This window comes from Poecilia latipinna, unplaced genomic scaffold (assembly GCF_001443285.1).
Source record: "Poecilia latipinna isolate Pla-1442-1.1 unplaced genomic scaffold, P_latipinna-1.0 Scaffold296, whole genome shotgun sequence".
In the NCBI taxonomy this organism is placed as follows: Eukaryota; Metazoa; Chordata; class Actinopteri; order Cyprinodontiformes; family Poeciliidae; genus Poecilia; species Poecilia latipinna.
In genome coordinates this window covers 304898-320180 of record NW_015112912.1, presented here as the reverse complement: position 1 = coordinate 320180, position 15283 = coordinate 304898, and the positions used below count along the sequence as shown (strand labels likewise).

Here is a 15283-nt window from a genome sequence, read left to right as displayed (position 1 = left end):
CAATGTGGCCCGTTGAGGGGGGCCAATATGCTGAAGTGGCCCTCGGTGAAATTGAGTTTGACACCCCTGCTCTAAAGAAATAAATCCATCAGATGTTCTCACACAAGACTTAATTAAATAATATGAGGAAAAAAGTAATTGTTTTTCCAATAGTTTTCTTAAACTGGTATAAAAAAATACAAAGTCTAACTTAAAATTAACAATGTTCTCTCATAAGGAAATTATAAAGTTAAATAAGATAATTACCATACAATATTGCCAATATCAAAAATGTTTGCATATATTAATTGGACTGCAGCACTTATGAGGGAATCACATGTCAGTGTGGTTTTAAACCTCCAGATTTCTGGAAGAAACACCAGCATTCATCAGAATAGCACAGTGGGGCAAATGCTTGTTTGGGAGTGAGCTACAGGTCAGGGTGATGTCACAGAGGCGTTCCATCCTCAAACACTTGGGTCTCATCAACAAAAGTGATTAAAAGTCAAAATACCAGCAGAAAAATACAAAAAGCTGGTCAATAATCCTGTGATTTTTTAAAAATTGAAGGTTGAAACATATCTAAAAGAAATTCAATGTGCCAGTTTTTTTTAAAGAAATCTAAATAAAAATAATGTGTCCACATTGATAATGTTTAACTTTCTATGAGAAAACAAACTTCTTGACTGTTTATCAGCAATTTAAATCTAAATGTGCCAGAGCTGTGAGTAGTTTAGGGTTTAACTGTGCTGTTCATCAAAGCGTGACGTTAAACAAGGTGTTGCTCTGTCTGTGGGATTGTGAGTCACCTTCTGACACGTCTCAATGAACTCTTCAATAGTCACTACCCCGTCTCTGTTTTTGTCCATTTTCTGTTGGAAGAGGAAACAGAACCTTAGAGAGGATAAACACGTCAGGACCATTTTGAGAAGAATACCTTTTTATACATTATGTTAGCATAAAATTGGGTGTTCAGAACCTGGAAGAACTTGTCAACGTGCTCTGACGGCGCATCGTCCCGTACGCAAGGGTACGTGTATCGCCCCATCATGTCATAGATGGACTTCATGATTGCAAGCATCTCCTGAGGAATAAAGATGGAGACAACATGAACTATTCACAGTCTAATTCTGCCACCACGACACACTAAAAAACTCACATAAGTAGAGATTTATATGTAAATAAACAAGTTTTACTGCTAATCTTTGCTTTGACTTGGAATACTGTATTATTTTCAAACTATAATGTTTTTAAAACATCTTTAACAATGATAAAACAAGGAAAAATAAAACATAAAAAATAAAAGTAATAATAATAACAGGAATTAGAAATAATTAATAGATTAACTGATGTGGATTAGGTTAAGTACAGGTATAAACAGTGTAAAAAAAATGGAAGACGGAACCAAATTATGATACTTAGGTTCAAACTGGGGTAAAAATTAAACAACAGGTGAAGTTTATGCAGTCTAATCAAGTAAATGATATTAAGCCAAGAAGACGAATAAGAAGAAACAAAGAAAACTCTTCTTTTAAGAAGAAATAAATGTCTAAACTCGTCTACAGTGAGTTGTAATGCTCTTGGGGTCCCCCTGCTGGTAAGCAATCCCCATGCAGCAGACTAGTAGTTTGCTTCACGACAAATTTGATTTAAGAAAATCCAAGTTTTTTGTTTGCGATGGACAAAACAACCGAATAACAAAGTTTGACTTAGAAAAAAATAATGTGGCAAAATTAATTGAATAAGCAATTTAAAATTACTTCTTTATGTGAAAATATAACATACTCTTTCTTTGATACCGAATACATAAGCAGTTTATGGGACTCTGCAAGATTTACTGAAATTATTGGTGGGAAAAAACAGAAAATAAAACATAAAGTGTTATTGAAATACACTAATAATATTTTTTCCAGTTATTTCAGAAAGGCCAATTCTGGGCAAAACCCTCTGTGTACTGAAAACAGAACTTTTCCTGTTTTCAATTATGTCAAAACATTTCCTCCTGTATCCAGCACACACCTCTTTGGTGATGTAACCGTCCTTGTTGATGTCGTAGAGGTTGAAGGCCCAGTTGAGCTTCTCTGTGACTGAACCTCTGAGCAGAACTGACAGGCCAATGACAAAGTCCTCAAAGCGGATCGAGCCGTTTCTGTTTATATCGAAGGCGTTGAAGAGGAAGTGGGCGTAAGTGGATGCGTCTGCGGACAGAAAGAAGTCTTTGATTGGTTTACTGCTTTTACTGGCAGAATGGCACACAAAGGTACACATCCAGGATAGATATGATGGAGAAAACATCAAGGGAAGAAGTTCGTTAGTGTGGGATTGGAATACTTTTGGAATAACTTGTTGGATTCTGCAGGATTATTAGGTTTTGCTACTTTTACTTTTTTCACCAATGTTCTTTAACAAACTTCTCAGGAATTCAGAGAAGATCTGTTTATTTTTACACTGAGTTTGAATTACACAGATCAACTCTTTACCAATTTAGTAACTTCTGGTTAAGCTGGTTGCATAAACATTTGAGTAAAAGGGAATATATTTAAATAGACACAATAATTTCAGATTTTCTAAATTTTTAAACAAAATTCACTTGTCAACAATGGTGTACAGGGACCCAAGCTATCATGAGCTGAATTAATTGATAAAGTACCATTTTCCTAAAAACCTGAGTATTCTCTTGTATCAAGAGGGCTATCTTCCCATAAATGAAGCGCATTCAAATTTAACCATTTCTGTGCCAGCTCTATAAAATACTGACTAAATAAACAAAACATGCTGGTTTTCTCAACATTATGTCTTAAACTTAGACATTTATAAAACAGAATAAGCAGGAACATGCTGCTGATGAATAGAAAAATAAAAGGTGAAAAGAAGAAACTATAGGCTCTGTGAACATTTAATCCCCCATAAACAGAGATATTCATACAGAATAGTGCTGTCTGTGGTTGCAACTGAAGGCGTGTTAAAACTTCACATGAAGTGCATTAACGCACGACAACCCCAAAATCAAACTTGCTTATTAGTATGTCCGTTAAATTTTTTCCACATCTGACCCTCCTCGCCTTCGCAGCAATTTCTGATCAAGTGGTTGTCGCGACCGTCATTTAATGTCGGCTGAATAAGCGTTATTTACCCTTGTGCGTGCGAGGACTAAGCCAAGGCAACTGATAAGTGACATGGGTGTGGGGTATGTTGGACTCCATTTGTAAACACAAGGATTAACGAGCTTGTTGAGTGATTATATTTCAAAATAAAAACCTCATAAATCTCGAATAATCTTCAATTAATCTTGTATTCCACACCGGACTCTGTTTTGACCGTTCGGTTTTTCTCTATTGGTCTGAGACGGCCACCATCTTTAATTCTGTATCAACTGCCTCCACTTAAGAATGACCAGCAGTTGCGCCCTCTGCTGGATGACGGCCAAACTACAATAATAAAAGAAGATCTACGCGGAAGTTATTAGTTAATAGATTGGACCTAATTTTAATCTAATAAAACATCGATTGACAATTAATCATACGTCAATTAATTGTATGAATCTCTACTGTTTTAAGTTTCACATAATATTTCAGTAAAACAAAATTAAAGGAACAAAATGGGAAAAGGTTAAAGGTGTATGAATATTATTTAAATAAGTGAAGACCTTGAACACCTTCCATTTCACTGCACTCATATTTTTACTTACAGTCCCTGAAAGGACAAGAAAGGAGCGATGGTTTTAGAGTCTAACCTCCTTGGGGAAAGAACTGAGAATAGATGGACTTGAACGTCTCCTCATCAACCAACCCACTGGGACACTCCTGCAGATGAAGGGGGAAAAATGTTAAAAACAATTAATGTTGCTATTAAAAGCATAGTAATGAAAGCAACAAAGAACGTCCTCGCCACAGCTTGACGTACGTTCTTGAAGCCTCGATAAAGAGACTGAAGCTCCTTCCTGGTGAACTTGGTCTGGGCCTGCAGCTGGTCCAGCCCTTCGGGTTGGTGACGCACCGTCGACAGCTCCAGGTCACTGTCACTGCTGTCTGTGGGAGCAAGAGACGGAGGGAGGACAGGGACGGATCGACAGACAGGAAGAAGAGGAGGAGGAGAAGTGGTGCAGAGAGGGAAAGATGAAGAGAGAAAGAGGGAGGACGGGACAGACATCGAGTGAGTGAAGGCAGGCAAACAATTGAGGGTGAGGGTGGGTTCCCACGTTTAACAGGGAGGGAGGGAAAACATGCAAGTTTAGGGGGAAGAAGAGGCAACAATCTGCTGAGAACCAAAAGGTGGAAAAAAAGGAAGAGGCGGAGGTACTTTCTTTCAGGTGGAGATCTCCTTAAACTTTATTTTTTTAGTCTAAATTTGAAGTTTTTAAACTCAATTCTCAAATTGTAGCTTTCTTCACACATGCTCAGAGAAAGCACGACATAGCTAGGAAAAAAACAAAAAGTAGGGAAGGTTTCTCCAGGTAAGCTGGGTTTCTCTCCATACTCACCATCTTCAGACAAAGAGAACAGAGGAGGAGGAGGAGGAAGAGGAGGAATTGGTGTTGACACCGAGATGGATTGAAAAAGAGTAAATGGAGAACAGTAGGAGAGTGACAGTAAGGAGAAGGAAAACAAAACAAGAGAAAACAAGTCAATTCGGGTCAGATCTTAAGAGGTGTAATGGAGAGGAGAAAATGTCCAGTTCAAACACCCAGCAGAGCAGAAACTATCACACACTGTGAAACATTAACCAAAATCAACAGAGAGGAACCAAGGGTCGGATTTTACGTCACATTTTGGGTTCATTTGGTTCAATGAGAACCAAATGAACTGAATTACGTAGGTCTCTGATGTTGCTTAATCTGAAAATCTGGATCCTTTTGAACATAAAATGTATTTTTCCATGACATGAAACACTCATTCGATCTCAGGGAGCTTTAACTTATAGAGCACCTTCTACAATTATTGTCATTCCTGATTAAGATGTATTAAAAGCATTGAAATCAATTTGTCTTTTTTTGCAGAAGCATCAGATTACACTTCAACAATTCAACTTTTTATTTGATTTCATTCATTCTGTGGGGGGAAAAATCACTTGCTGAGACTTTAAATGTTTTTTTTATGAATATTCAGTATCCAGAAAAAAAAACCCTGCATGCAAATGGTGGACATTCCTGCAAAAATAAAGCGAAATAATGTTTCTATAAATTTTATTACAAATTTACATTGTCTATCAGAGTCAGTATGAACATTTGACTTCAATCCATGATGTTCTGCTTCCCTGCAGTATTAAAGCTCATTTGTCTAAGCCACTATTCAGAATGAGAAAGACAAGAGAACATGCCAATCAAGTAAGAAAAAACAAATCAAAATTTTTTGAAGTCTAGAAAAAGTTGCTACTAATCCAACCTTGGGAAAATGTACATTCAGTCAAAAACAAGCAAATAAAAAAAGCTTAAACCAACTAGAGAGAAGCAAGGCTGGATGACAATCAAAGCTGCTCTACAGGGGGTAAAAAACAAATTATAAGAGAGCTGCAGCATCTTGAAGTCATGTCGTCTCCATAATAGCTTTTGGATGCTGCCCATTCACCAAATGATTGATTCAGAGAGAAAAAGGCTGTTAGCACCTCAAAGATACATGTGGTTGACTAAAACTGGAATCATGCTCAGATGAAGCCAAGATTGGACTTTTTGGCAGCAAATGCTTCGATAGATTAAAACATGTGGAGCAGCACCTGATGCTCACTACATGGTAGAGGATCTGTGATGCTGTGGGCCCATTTCTCTTCAATAGACTAGAGGAACTTAGAACTTAGTTAGAGCATAGGATCAAAAACTCTTTGAAACACCAGAATGTTTTATCCACCAACAGCCGTAAAAAAATCTTCAGACAGTAAATTAAATTCACCATCCTTCACCCAGTAATTCCTTAAAAAACAAACATTTAAAACAGATTATTACACACTACTTAAACACAAAGTATTTTTAATCTAGTGTCCAACGGAAATATCTTAATACGCTTGAAATGGGCTAAAAACTAGCTTACAAGTAAATTAAAGATATGGGAGGTTGTTTAAAGTCAACAATTTTTTATAATTTTGATGAAAAAGTTTTAGTTCCACTGGCAGGTTATTTCACTTATGACATGGGAAACATGTCTTATTATAAGTGAAATAATCTTACAGTGGAAAGTGAAATAATCTTACAGTGGAGGTTGTACTTCAAAATGAATATTAAGAAGTTATTGACTTAAAACAACCTCCTATGTTTTGCTGAAAAGTTACTTATAACTTAATTTTGTCTTATTTTAAGTATAATAAGACATTTTGACTAGGAACTATTCCAAAGATACCTGGTAAGATTTTATGTTTTATAGCAGTGTATTTTTGTATGTTTGTGCACATAAACTCTTTCCGCTATAGTTACCATTTTCTTTTGCTTCAGACCCATCTAACAACTTTCCAAGATATGAAACAACAGTATTACTTGTTTTACCTCTAGTATATTTGCTTTGAGGTCATATCTTAGTGTTTCATGACGCACCCTGGGGTCCTGACTTTATCTCTGTGGATTAAAGCAGCCATCTACCCCCGTCCTCTCCTCCTGCCCCTGCTCTGCCCCTCTATTGCCCCGTGTTGTTGCCTCACCGGTCTCAGTGATGTCGATCAAACCCAGCAGGTGCAGCAGCTTGAGGAACATTATCACCAAGCAGACAATGCCGACCGTCTGGAGTCCCTCCGTCTCCCATCTCACACTCATCCTGCCCTCTTCTTCTATTTTTCTTCCGTCTTCAGTCTCTACTTATCTCGCCTCTACATCACTGATTAATTGTTCCACCTCTCCATTTCTTGAAATGTCCCTTCTTCTGTTCCTCTTTCCTGTCTTTGACAGCGTCACTCACTTATTGCTCTTTTTCTGCCATTCTGTTAGTCTATCTAGCCCTCCCTCCCCTACTGACGTTTTATTTCAGCGTAGCTTTTTTCCCTCAGACCTCTCTTGCGCTTATTTTAGGTATTTAATGCTTTCGTCCAACTTTTTTATTGAAGCTTTATTGATCAAATTAATGTAAAACGACAACAAAGGAGTGGAACATATTGGTGTCCTGCAGACATATAAAAGCTTGGACACACTGCAAAAATGCAAAATACAAAAGTATTTTTTTGTCTAGTTTCTAGTGCAAATATCTTAGCATTCTTGAAATAAGACAAAACTAACGTACACGTAACTTATCAGCAAGATACAGGGGCTTGTCTTAAGTAAATAATTCCTTAATATTGATCTTATAAAAAGAGTAGTTCCACTTATAACACGGGAAAAATGTTTTGTTATAAATGAAGCATAAATTATAATATAAGTGAAATAATCTGCCAGTGGAACTAGTACTTGTTTTAATCAATATTAAGAAATTATTGACTTAAAACAAGCTTCTATATCTTGCTGAAAAGTTACTTATGTTAGTTTTGCCTTATTTCAAGTGTACTATTTGAACAACAACAACAACAAAAAAAAACAAAAAAAACTAGACAAAAAATACTTGATAAGATTTTGTGTTTTTGTAGTGCATCTTCTTTGGATGCAGGTTAAATTATTTATTCTTATTCCTCTAGCCAATTAAAAATCCTTCTACAGCCACATCCAAAAAAAAAAAAAAAGCTTATTATCCAGCAAAGCATCCTAAAGATTGAATCCTACAACGTCCTATCTGAACTAGTAATCAATATCTTCAAAGGAACAATGCACATAGTTTAAGATAGAAACCCATTTGTCTTTAAGGAGGCAGAGGAGAGAGACAGAGGTCAACAGGTGTCCTGAATCTCATTTTTCCACTCGGCTCGTTGATCCACTTTCTAATTGTTCCCTGGTCTCCCTCGGGGTCTGCAGTACAAATTTAACGTCGCATTTACTCATTGGAGTTCTGCCACAGTCACTCCTGTGTGATGAAGTGACGCTGTGAGCTCCCACGGGCCGCGTGACACTTGTTCTGAAACTTACGGCGCTCTTTGTCTCCCTCTAGTGTTCATTAACTGAACAACAAAAACAGTAACATTACATTTCTCTGACTTTATTTTGAAACCAGAGGTGAGTAGAGTAACCAAAAATTGTACTCAAGTAAGAGTAGCACTACATTAACATATTTCTCTGAAGTTCTCTCAGCTATCCAAGGAATTACTCAATAAATAATTAAGTAAGTTTCTTTCTTTCCTTCTTATTAAAAAGTATTTGGTAAAAAAGTTACTCATCTAAACATCAATCATAAAACATTTAAAAATCACATCATCAGATGGATCAAAATGTAAAGTTATATGGATATTTTTGTATTTTAAAGAGTAAAAGGTAACAATTCATATAAATAATGTAACTATATCATAACAAAATCAAACAGGCAAAAAAAAATTCTAAATCAATTTCTTTCAATTATTGGTATTTAATCTGTTATTTTTGTTTATTTTTTAAATAAACAATTAAACTTTCACAAAAACTGCTGATGTTTATTTCCTTCTTATTAAAAAGTATTTGGTAAAAAGGTTACTCATCTAAACATCAATCATTAAACATTTAAAAATCACATTATCAGATGGATCAAAATGTAAAGTTATGTGGATATTTTTTTAATCTTAAAGAGAAAAATAAAAAGAATTCAAATAAATAACAGAATTATAAAATAATAAAATCAAACAAAATATCCAAATCAATTTCTTTCAATATAAAACTTATAAAGCATTAACAAAAACTGCATCTGTATCTGCTGAATTTTTGATTAAAACAAGCTTGTTCTTTATTCAGTGCAGTTACTCACAGCAGTTTTACTCAAGAGTAGCAATACTTCATAATAAAGTTACTCAAGTCAAAATAAAAAGTACAGCGTAGTAAAAATATCACCCTAAAATAGCCACAACAGACTAAAGCAACAACCTCGCTGCAGCAGACCCACACTCAGCTGTGCAGAGAAACATAAAGTGAGTCCTGTGGGAGAGTTATCAGTTCCAGTTCAAAACAAAAAAGTGATCATATAAGCATCTGAAGAAAGCATCTAAAACATCGTTTGACACAGAGCCTCTGATAAAACCTTGATGCTTAAAATGCAAGCTAACTCCATGGCACAGTGTCAGACATATTAGTGTCAAGCTAAACGTGAAAACCTTAAACACAGTTATCCATCTCAAAGCAGGACTCTGGAAAATGAATTTATATGGCTGCATTTTTACCTAAAATGGACTGAAATGTTCTGTCAGGCAGCTGAAAAGTTTACAAAAAGTTACCCTTTTTACATGAAGTGAGAAGAATCACATATGTTTTCAGAGGAGTAATTTCATAATGAAATGAATTTAGCTTTATTTCTAAAGCTGCAAGAGAGAGGATTTGTCAATACTGTGTGCTGTGGACATGAATCCCATTTATTTCTAACCATTATATTCTTCTATGCATTGATACTGAAGGTAAACAAAAAGATACAGTTTAACCTGTAAAACTGACTTTTTTTTCCTGCTAAACAAATAAAACTGTACAAAATTATAAACGTGAATGCATTTCCAAATTTCAAATGTGTTTGGTAGAGGCTACTGTGACTTGAAAAAGTATTCATACTTCAACTTTTTATCACAATGCATTTACAAACTTCTTTACTGGGATTTTGTGTCAAAGGGCAACTGAAAGTAAAGCTTTAATGTAAAGTAAAAGAAAAAACAGTGCAAACAACAAACCTGGTTGGAAATAAATAAATGTTTGGTAACATTAATTGTTTCAAAAAACCTCACAGCTCAGTGTTGCCAGGCAACACTGAGCTGTTGCCTGGCAACCCAAGCCCAGCCCAGCCCGTCACCTAGCAACCCAAGCAGAATTCAAACATGTTTGGTCAGTTAGTTTTAGTTTAGTAAAGATTTTGTTAAGTGATTTTCCAGTTCAAAATAAAAGTGATCATATAAGCATCTGAAGAAAGCATCTAAAACATCGTTTGACACAGAGCATCTGATAAAACATCTATTTTAGCCCATACACCTTTCCTAACCTGTTCAAGGAAGTCTTCACATTAAATCAGACACACGTTTCAAATCCATTTGAACTGGATTTTATTTGGAGTTGTTGGAGTAAAGGGGTTTTTTCTTTCCTTTTTACTATCCTACGCCATTTTGTGTTGACATATCACAAAAATCATACCAACAAAACACACTGAAGTCTGTGGTTGTAATGTAACAAGGTTCCTAAGATCACAGTTCATTTTCTGTTAGATTTGTTAGATTGTTCTCAAAGACTCAACCTCTGGTTAGATATAATGTCTACAAAAATCAATCAACCATGTTGGTTAGGTTATGGTCAGGGTATAGACTGTTCATAGACACCGTCTGAAAACAAGATGCTTTAATGGAGGCAGGAAGTGATGGGATGTGAGCTGAGTGGACGCCTCCCTCCTTAACTTTCACTGCAAGGTTAAAACATTTAAGATGAAGTTGATCGGCTGGTGAATTGTTCTGTCGGGGAGATGATGAGGAAAGATGAAGAATGGTGAAAAACGATGATGGGAAAATCTGAATGGCAGGTCAGTGTCCTTCAGGGTCCTGGTGGAGTACTCAAGACTCCATATTTAGGTGGCCTCAGAGAAAGCCTGTTCGATACTGCATGTATAATTAATGTGAAGTAATGCTAAACTGGGGAGCATGGCCAACTACAAGAAGAAGAGTGAGCTACTGGAGCAACTGGAGATTGAGAAGGGTGATGAATAATGAAACGACATTACTGGTGTTTTTGTTGAATTTACGACTTTATGAAGCCTCGGCCATTTTAGAGTCACTAATGCGCCGACTGGAGCCTTCCGGTTTTAACCGTCTTGGCACTCTGACATATTGGCTTTCAGCCTAAAACTCTAATCAAAGGGCAATAATCAATCAGGGGATCAAATTTCTCAGTTACAGTCCCAAATGCACACAGACAGTCCAGATTTTGTGAGGAAACCCAGATTAGACAGAAGAGCCATTAACCTTTTCTGCTGTTCTGAACCTGCAGACGCACAAACGTCTGGAAGCTAAAAATACCAAAATAAATCAATTAAAAGGACCTGAACCAATAAATAACCAAACTAATGCGGATCACTTTTATTAAAGCATACAAGGTCTTTCTCATTAAATCCTATTTACTCTTATTAAGTTAATGTATTTTTTGTAGAGATTCAGATGATTAATGTAAAGTAAAATTAAACTATTCTCAATTTTATAATAACTGCTCACAGGTAATTAGAGTGCTGAGATTTAGCATTCAATTTTTAAAAAATATGCCTGCACTATCAAACCTGTTAGGTGAAAATATAGCTACATTAGCATTTTAATACTAAAGTATTTTAGACCACTTTCTTGTTGTTCACATACGAGATTAAAAAATATTTTACAAAATCTGCCTTCTCCCACTTTTTGACAACATCTTCAGAGCCTGAGGTTTGTTTGCGATCAAGATATTTGCGTTTAAAATTATTTAAACATTAATTTGGTAGAAAAGACTAATATTTTTCATATTATGTTTACAAAACGGAAGGGTGAAATACTCTGGTCACTTTATTACTGATCAAATGAATTAAAATGTAATCTTTATGCTTCATCAAATACCTCAAGTTCAGGTTCTGTTCAGTTCCGCTCTGTTTATGCTGCACGCCGCTCTATACTGCCACCCTGTGGCCATCCGGCAAACAACGTTGCATAAAATGATGCAGTGAAAAATCCTCCCTCCGGAAGTGGGATTGCCAGCCAGATGTTTGCAGCTGAGGATGTTTTCCACTTTTAAAACTTCGTTAGGAGGTTTGATGTTCTTTTAAGAAGAGACTGGATGAATCAGGTAGCAGGATTATTAGCACATAATCCGACAGTGAGTCGTTCCCGTTTCCTCCAGTTTCAGGCTAAAGTGTTTGTATGAACTGATTCATTTTTGAAGTAATTGTAAATATACTTTACTACTGTTCTTCTTTTGTTTTAAATGTATTTTGTTTGCATATAACTACTTTGTTTATTCGTTTATTACACTACGTTCAATAAAGTCTAACTACTAAATGCTGATTTAATATTCCTAAAATTATGGCCTAAGTTGTTTGCAGCTAAAAATTGATTTAGGCAAAAAATGACTCAGGCCATTATTTTGGAAGGTGATTATATATTGATCAATATTTTACTTACTATTAAAGGCAACACTAAATATACCATGCCTGGCAATATTTCTTCTAAACTCATATTATATATAATCATCACAAATACGGTGATATATTCCAAGCTTTTTCTTTTTGTAATTTTGATGATTATTGCTTATGATTAGCAAAAATACAACATTCAGTGTCTCAGAAAGTTAGAATATCGTGAAAAAGGTCATTAATGGAAACCCATGGTGTCACAATAATTAACTAATTAACTCAAAACTCCTGCAAAGTTTTCCTGAGTTTTTAAACGGTTTCTCTCTCTGTCTGGGTCAGTCGGCTAAACAATAATGAGGCATCGTTGACATCCTTCACAAAATGTCACTGCTGAAGAAGCCAGTTGTTCTGTATCCAAGCATACTAACAGAAAATTGAGTGGAAGGAAAAAGTGTGGAAGGGAAAAGGAGAACCGCAGCTGTGAGAGGATTGTCAAGTGAAATCATACAAACTCTAGAGATGGGTTACAAACGTCACGAGTCAAGTTGCTTCAGAACCAGAGATTACGCCACTTCATGCTTCCCTCTGCTGACGAGCTGCATGAAAATTCTGATTGTATCTTGCAGCAGGACATGGTGCCTGCCAAATGTCCCATAAGCTGCTTCCTTTACAACCACGAAGCTCCACAGGTTGATCGCCTCCATGCCATGCCGCATGGATGCAGTAATTCATGCAAACAGACCCAAACCAAACACTGAGAGCAAAGAACCGTAAATACTTTGAAAACATCCACTTTTGAGCCATCTAATGTGAAATTTGAATGTCTTAAGACAACATTTTTAGGTTTTCTTTAACTGTGAGCCATAATCATTAACACTGCAAAAAATAATAGTTTTAAATATTTTACTCTATGTGGAATAAATATCTATAAATGATAATTTCACTTTCTGAGACGACTGGTAAGAAATATTACGCTTTAAATTTTTAATATCTACTAGTAGATTAATATATCCTGTAAAGTTTTCCTCATTTTAGAGCAGCCCAGTCAATGTGACAACTTGAATCTGATTGTCAAGGTGAAATTATTAAAAATAAGAAATCATAGCAATTATGATCAGATTTTGATTGATAAAATTCAATTAAATTCAAACTTTTTTAACCCACTCCAAGTCTTTAGCTTCACATCATACAAACCACAGCCTAAAAAAATAAAAATAAAGGAGTGAGTAGAAGTATAAATTTATTCTTACATCTGTAGCATCATCAAATAAACTACTGTTCATGTTAACCTGGTTTATTTGATAATTTGACCAAATGTTATGTTTATTGCTTGTTTCATAATTGGTGACTATAAATTTGACTTAAGAAGAAAGTTTATCTTTCACCAAATCTGGAAACAGCATCTTCCTGTCATAACAATTTACGTTTTTACAAAAGTATAAAAGATATTTAAATTTAACAGACATTTTCCAGTCTCAGGATCTCTGTGTGATAAATATTTAAGTTATTGTTGCCAGCTGATATTTAGGTCTGCTTTACCTTCAAATGAGGAAATGGGCTCCAGGATGCCGAACTGCTTCAGAACCGCCATGAAGAGGATGACAACCACCCCGATGGCAAACAGCTCCATGCCCTGGATGCCCATAGCTGGAGGTCAGAGGGCGCCCACTCAGGGCCCAGTCTGGACACAAACGTCTGGCTTCCCCCCCCTCGGACACCAGAACCGAGTCCCACTGAGTCTGAAGCAGATGTTTCTACCAAGGGTGAGGCCTCGGGTTGGGAGTGGGGTAAACGTGCGGCGTGAGAACCAGATGGGCTGCTCTAATGTCAACACTGAAAATATCTGGAAGCCGACATATATGGAAAACCTCCGTCAGCGAGCCCACAGGGGAAAATGGAGTCTGTGTGCTGAGCCATCTCTCAGAGTGCATTAAAGGTTCGCAATCACTTCCCTTACTCACTTCCTACAACTCTCGGCTCGAACAGATACTATCACTGCTGCTCATGTTTACACAAACGATCCCCGTCTCAAGGAAGGATGAGAACGCCATCAAGGGGAAGTGAAGAGTGCAGCAAAGTGTCAGCGTCCATTTTCACGACTTGTTGCCCAGACAGAGATCTTTCGAAAAAACACAGCATGCTGTGAACAGCAAACCAACATAAATTACCCCATTATAGACCCAAACCAGAAACCTTCTACAAACCGAGAACAATCTCACTTCCTGGTGTTGCAGCAACCACTAAAGCATCTCCAAACAAACTAATCAGACTAAAGAACTTCTCATCTAAACAACCCAGGAAGCCACTTCAGTAATCCAGGCGCTAAGCCTCCAGATTCAGCTGCTGTCCAATTCAAAGTGCAGATATAAAAGCTCACTTAGCGGCGTCCAGGCGGAGACGTCCCGAGGAGCGGAGAGGTGCTGCAGGGAATGGAACCCCCTCCCCTGAAGTCGATCTCCTCTTCCTCCCTCTCTGCAACGTCCTGAATTATCGTTTTACAACTCCTGACTTGAACCAATCAGCCGTCTCTTCAGCTTCACATCCACCAACGTCTCTGGTTGAATCTACAAAATGTTTCACACCTTTTAAACCTTTTCACGTTTTACAATCATGAACTTTAATAAATTGACAGAGGAACAAAAAAATGGACAATTATAAAGTACAAAAAAAGGACCTAAAGTAAGAGTAGGACTACTTCAGCATATTTTTACTCATGAATGTCTGCAACTGGAACATTTTAAAGTGTAGCTTTTCCTTTTGTTGTGCTTGTGTTGTTTTTGTGTTTCTTCTAATTTGTTTAAACTGCCTTGTTGTTGAAGACGTGCTAAATAAATGAAACTTCTTCTTTGTGTTCTCAAGTAAACAGTAGCCATCCAAGAAATTACTCAAGCAAGAGTAAAAAAGTATTTGGTAAAAAGTCTCCTCAAGTACTGAGTCAAATTATCAATCATTTAATATTTAAAATTTACATTATCAGATGGACCAAAGAATACATTTAAGTCAAATTGTTTTTCAGGATAAAAATGACAATAATGCATATTAGTAACAAAAAATTGCAAAATCAAGCAAAATTATTTTTTCCAAATCAGTTTCTTTCAATATAAAACTTATAAAACTTTAACGAAAACAGAAGGCGTGCTGCATCTTTGGTGAATTTTTGTTTAAGTTTGTTTTTCATTCAGTGGGTAGAAAATCCAGAAATGTTACTCAAGTAAGAGTAGAAATAC

The 15283-nt window shown here is 36.3% G+C and overlaps 1 protein-coding gene and 1 long non-coding RNA gene across 9 annotated transcripts in view; one reads left to right on the top strand and one right to left on the bottom strand.

The window, feature by feature from the left end:
- Positions 1-15283, bottom strand: part of kcnip3a (Kv channel interacting protein 3a, calsenilin) — a 53904-nt gene that overhangs the window by 11474 nt on the left and 27147 nt on the right. For 4 of the 8 annotated variants that reach the window (XM_015034354.1, XM_015034359.1, XM_015034358.1 and 1 more), the window contains 6 exons: positions 4460-4462; positions 3883-4007; positions 3713-3782; positions 1999-2177; positions 959-1063; positions 789-851 (listed from right to left, as the gene is read on the bottom strand). In XM_015034354.1, the coding sequence (XP_014889840.1) occupies positions 789-851; positions 959-1063; positions 1999-2177; positions 3713-3782; positions 3883-4007; positions 4460-4462 (545 nt within the window). Of the gene's footprint in view, positions 1-788; positions 852-958; positions 1064-1998; positions 2178-3712; positions 3783-3882; positions 4008-4459; positions 4463-6600; positions 7058-13595; positions 14474-15283 lie in introns of those variants that run through there. The other 4 variants (XM_015034355.1, XM_015034363.1, XM_015034362.1 and 1 more) reach the window with 3 other exon arrangements.
- On the top strand, positions 4127-10908 carry LOC106948599 (uncharacterized). Its single transcript, XR_001425211.1, has 3 exons — positions 4127-4510; positions 4558-4561; positions 10896-10908. It is a non-coding gene; the product is annotated as an uncharacterized LOC106948599 (long non-coding RNA).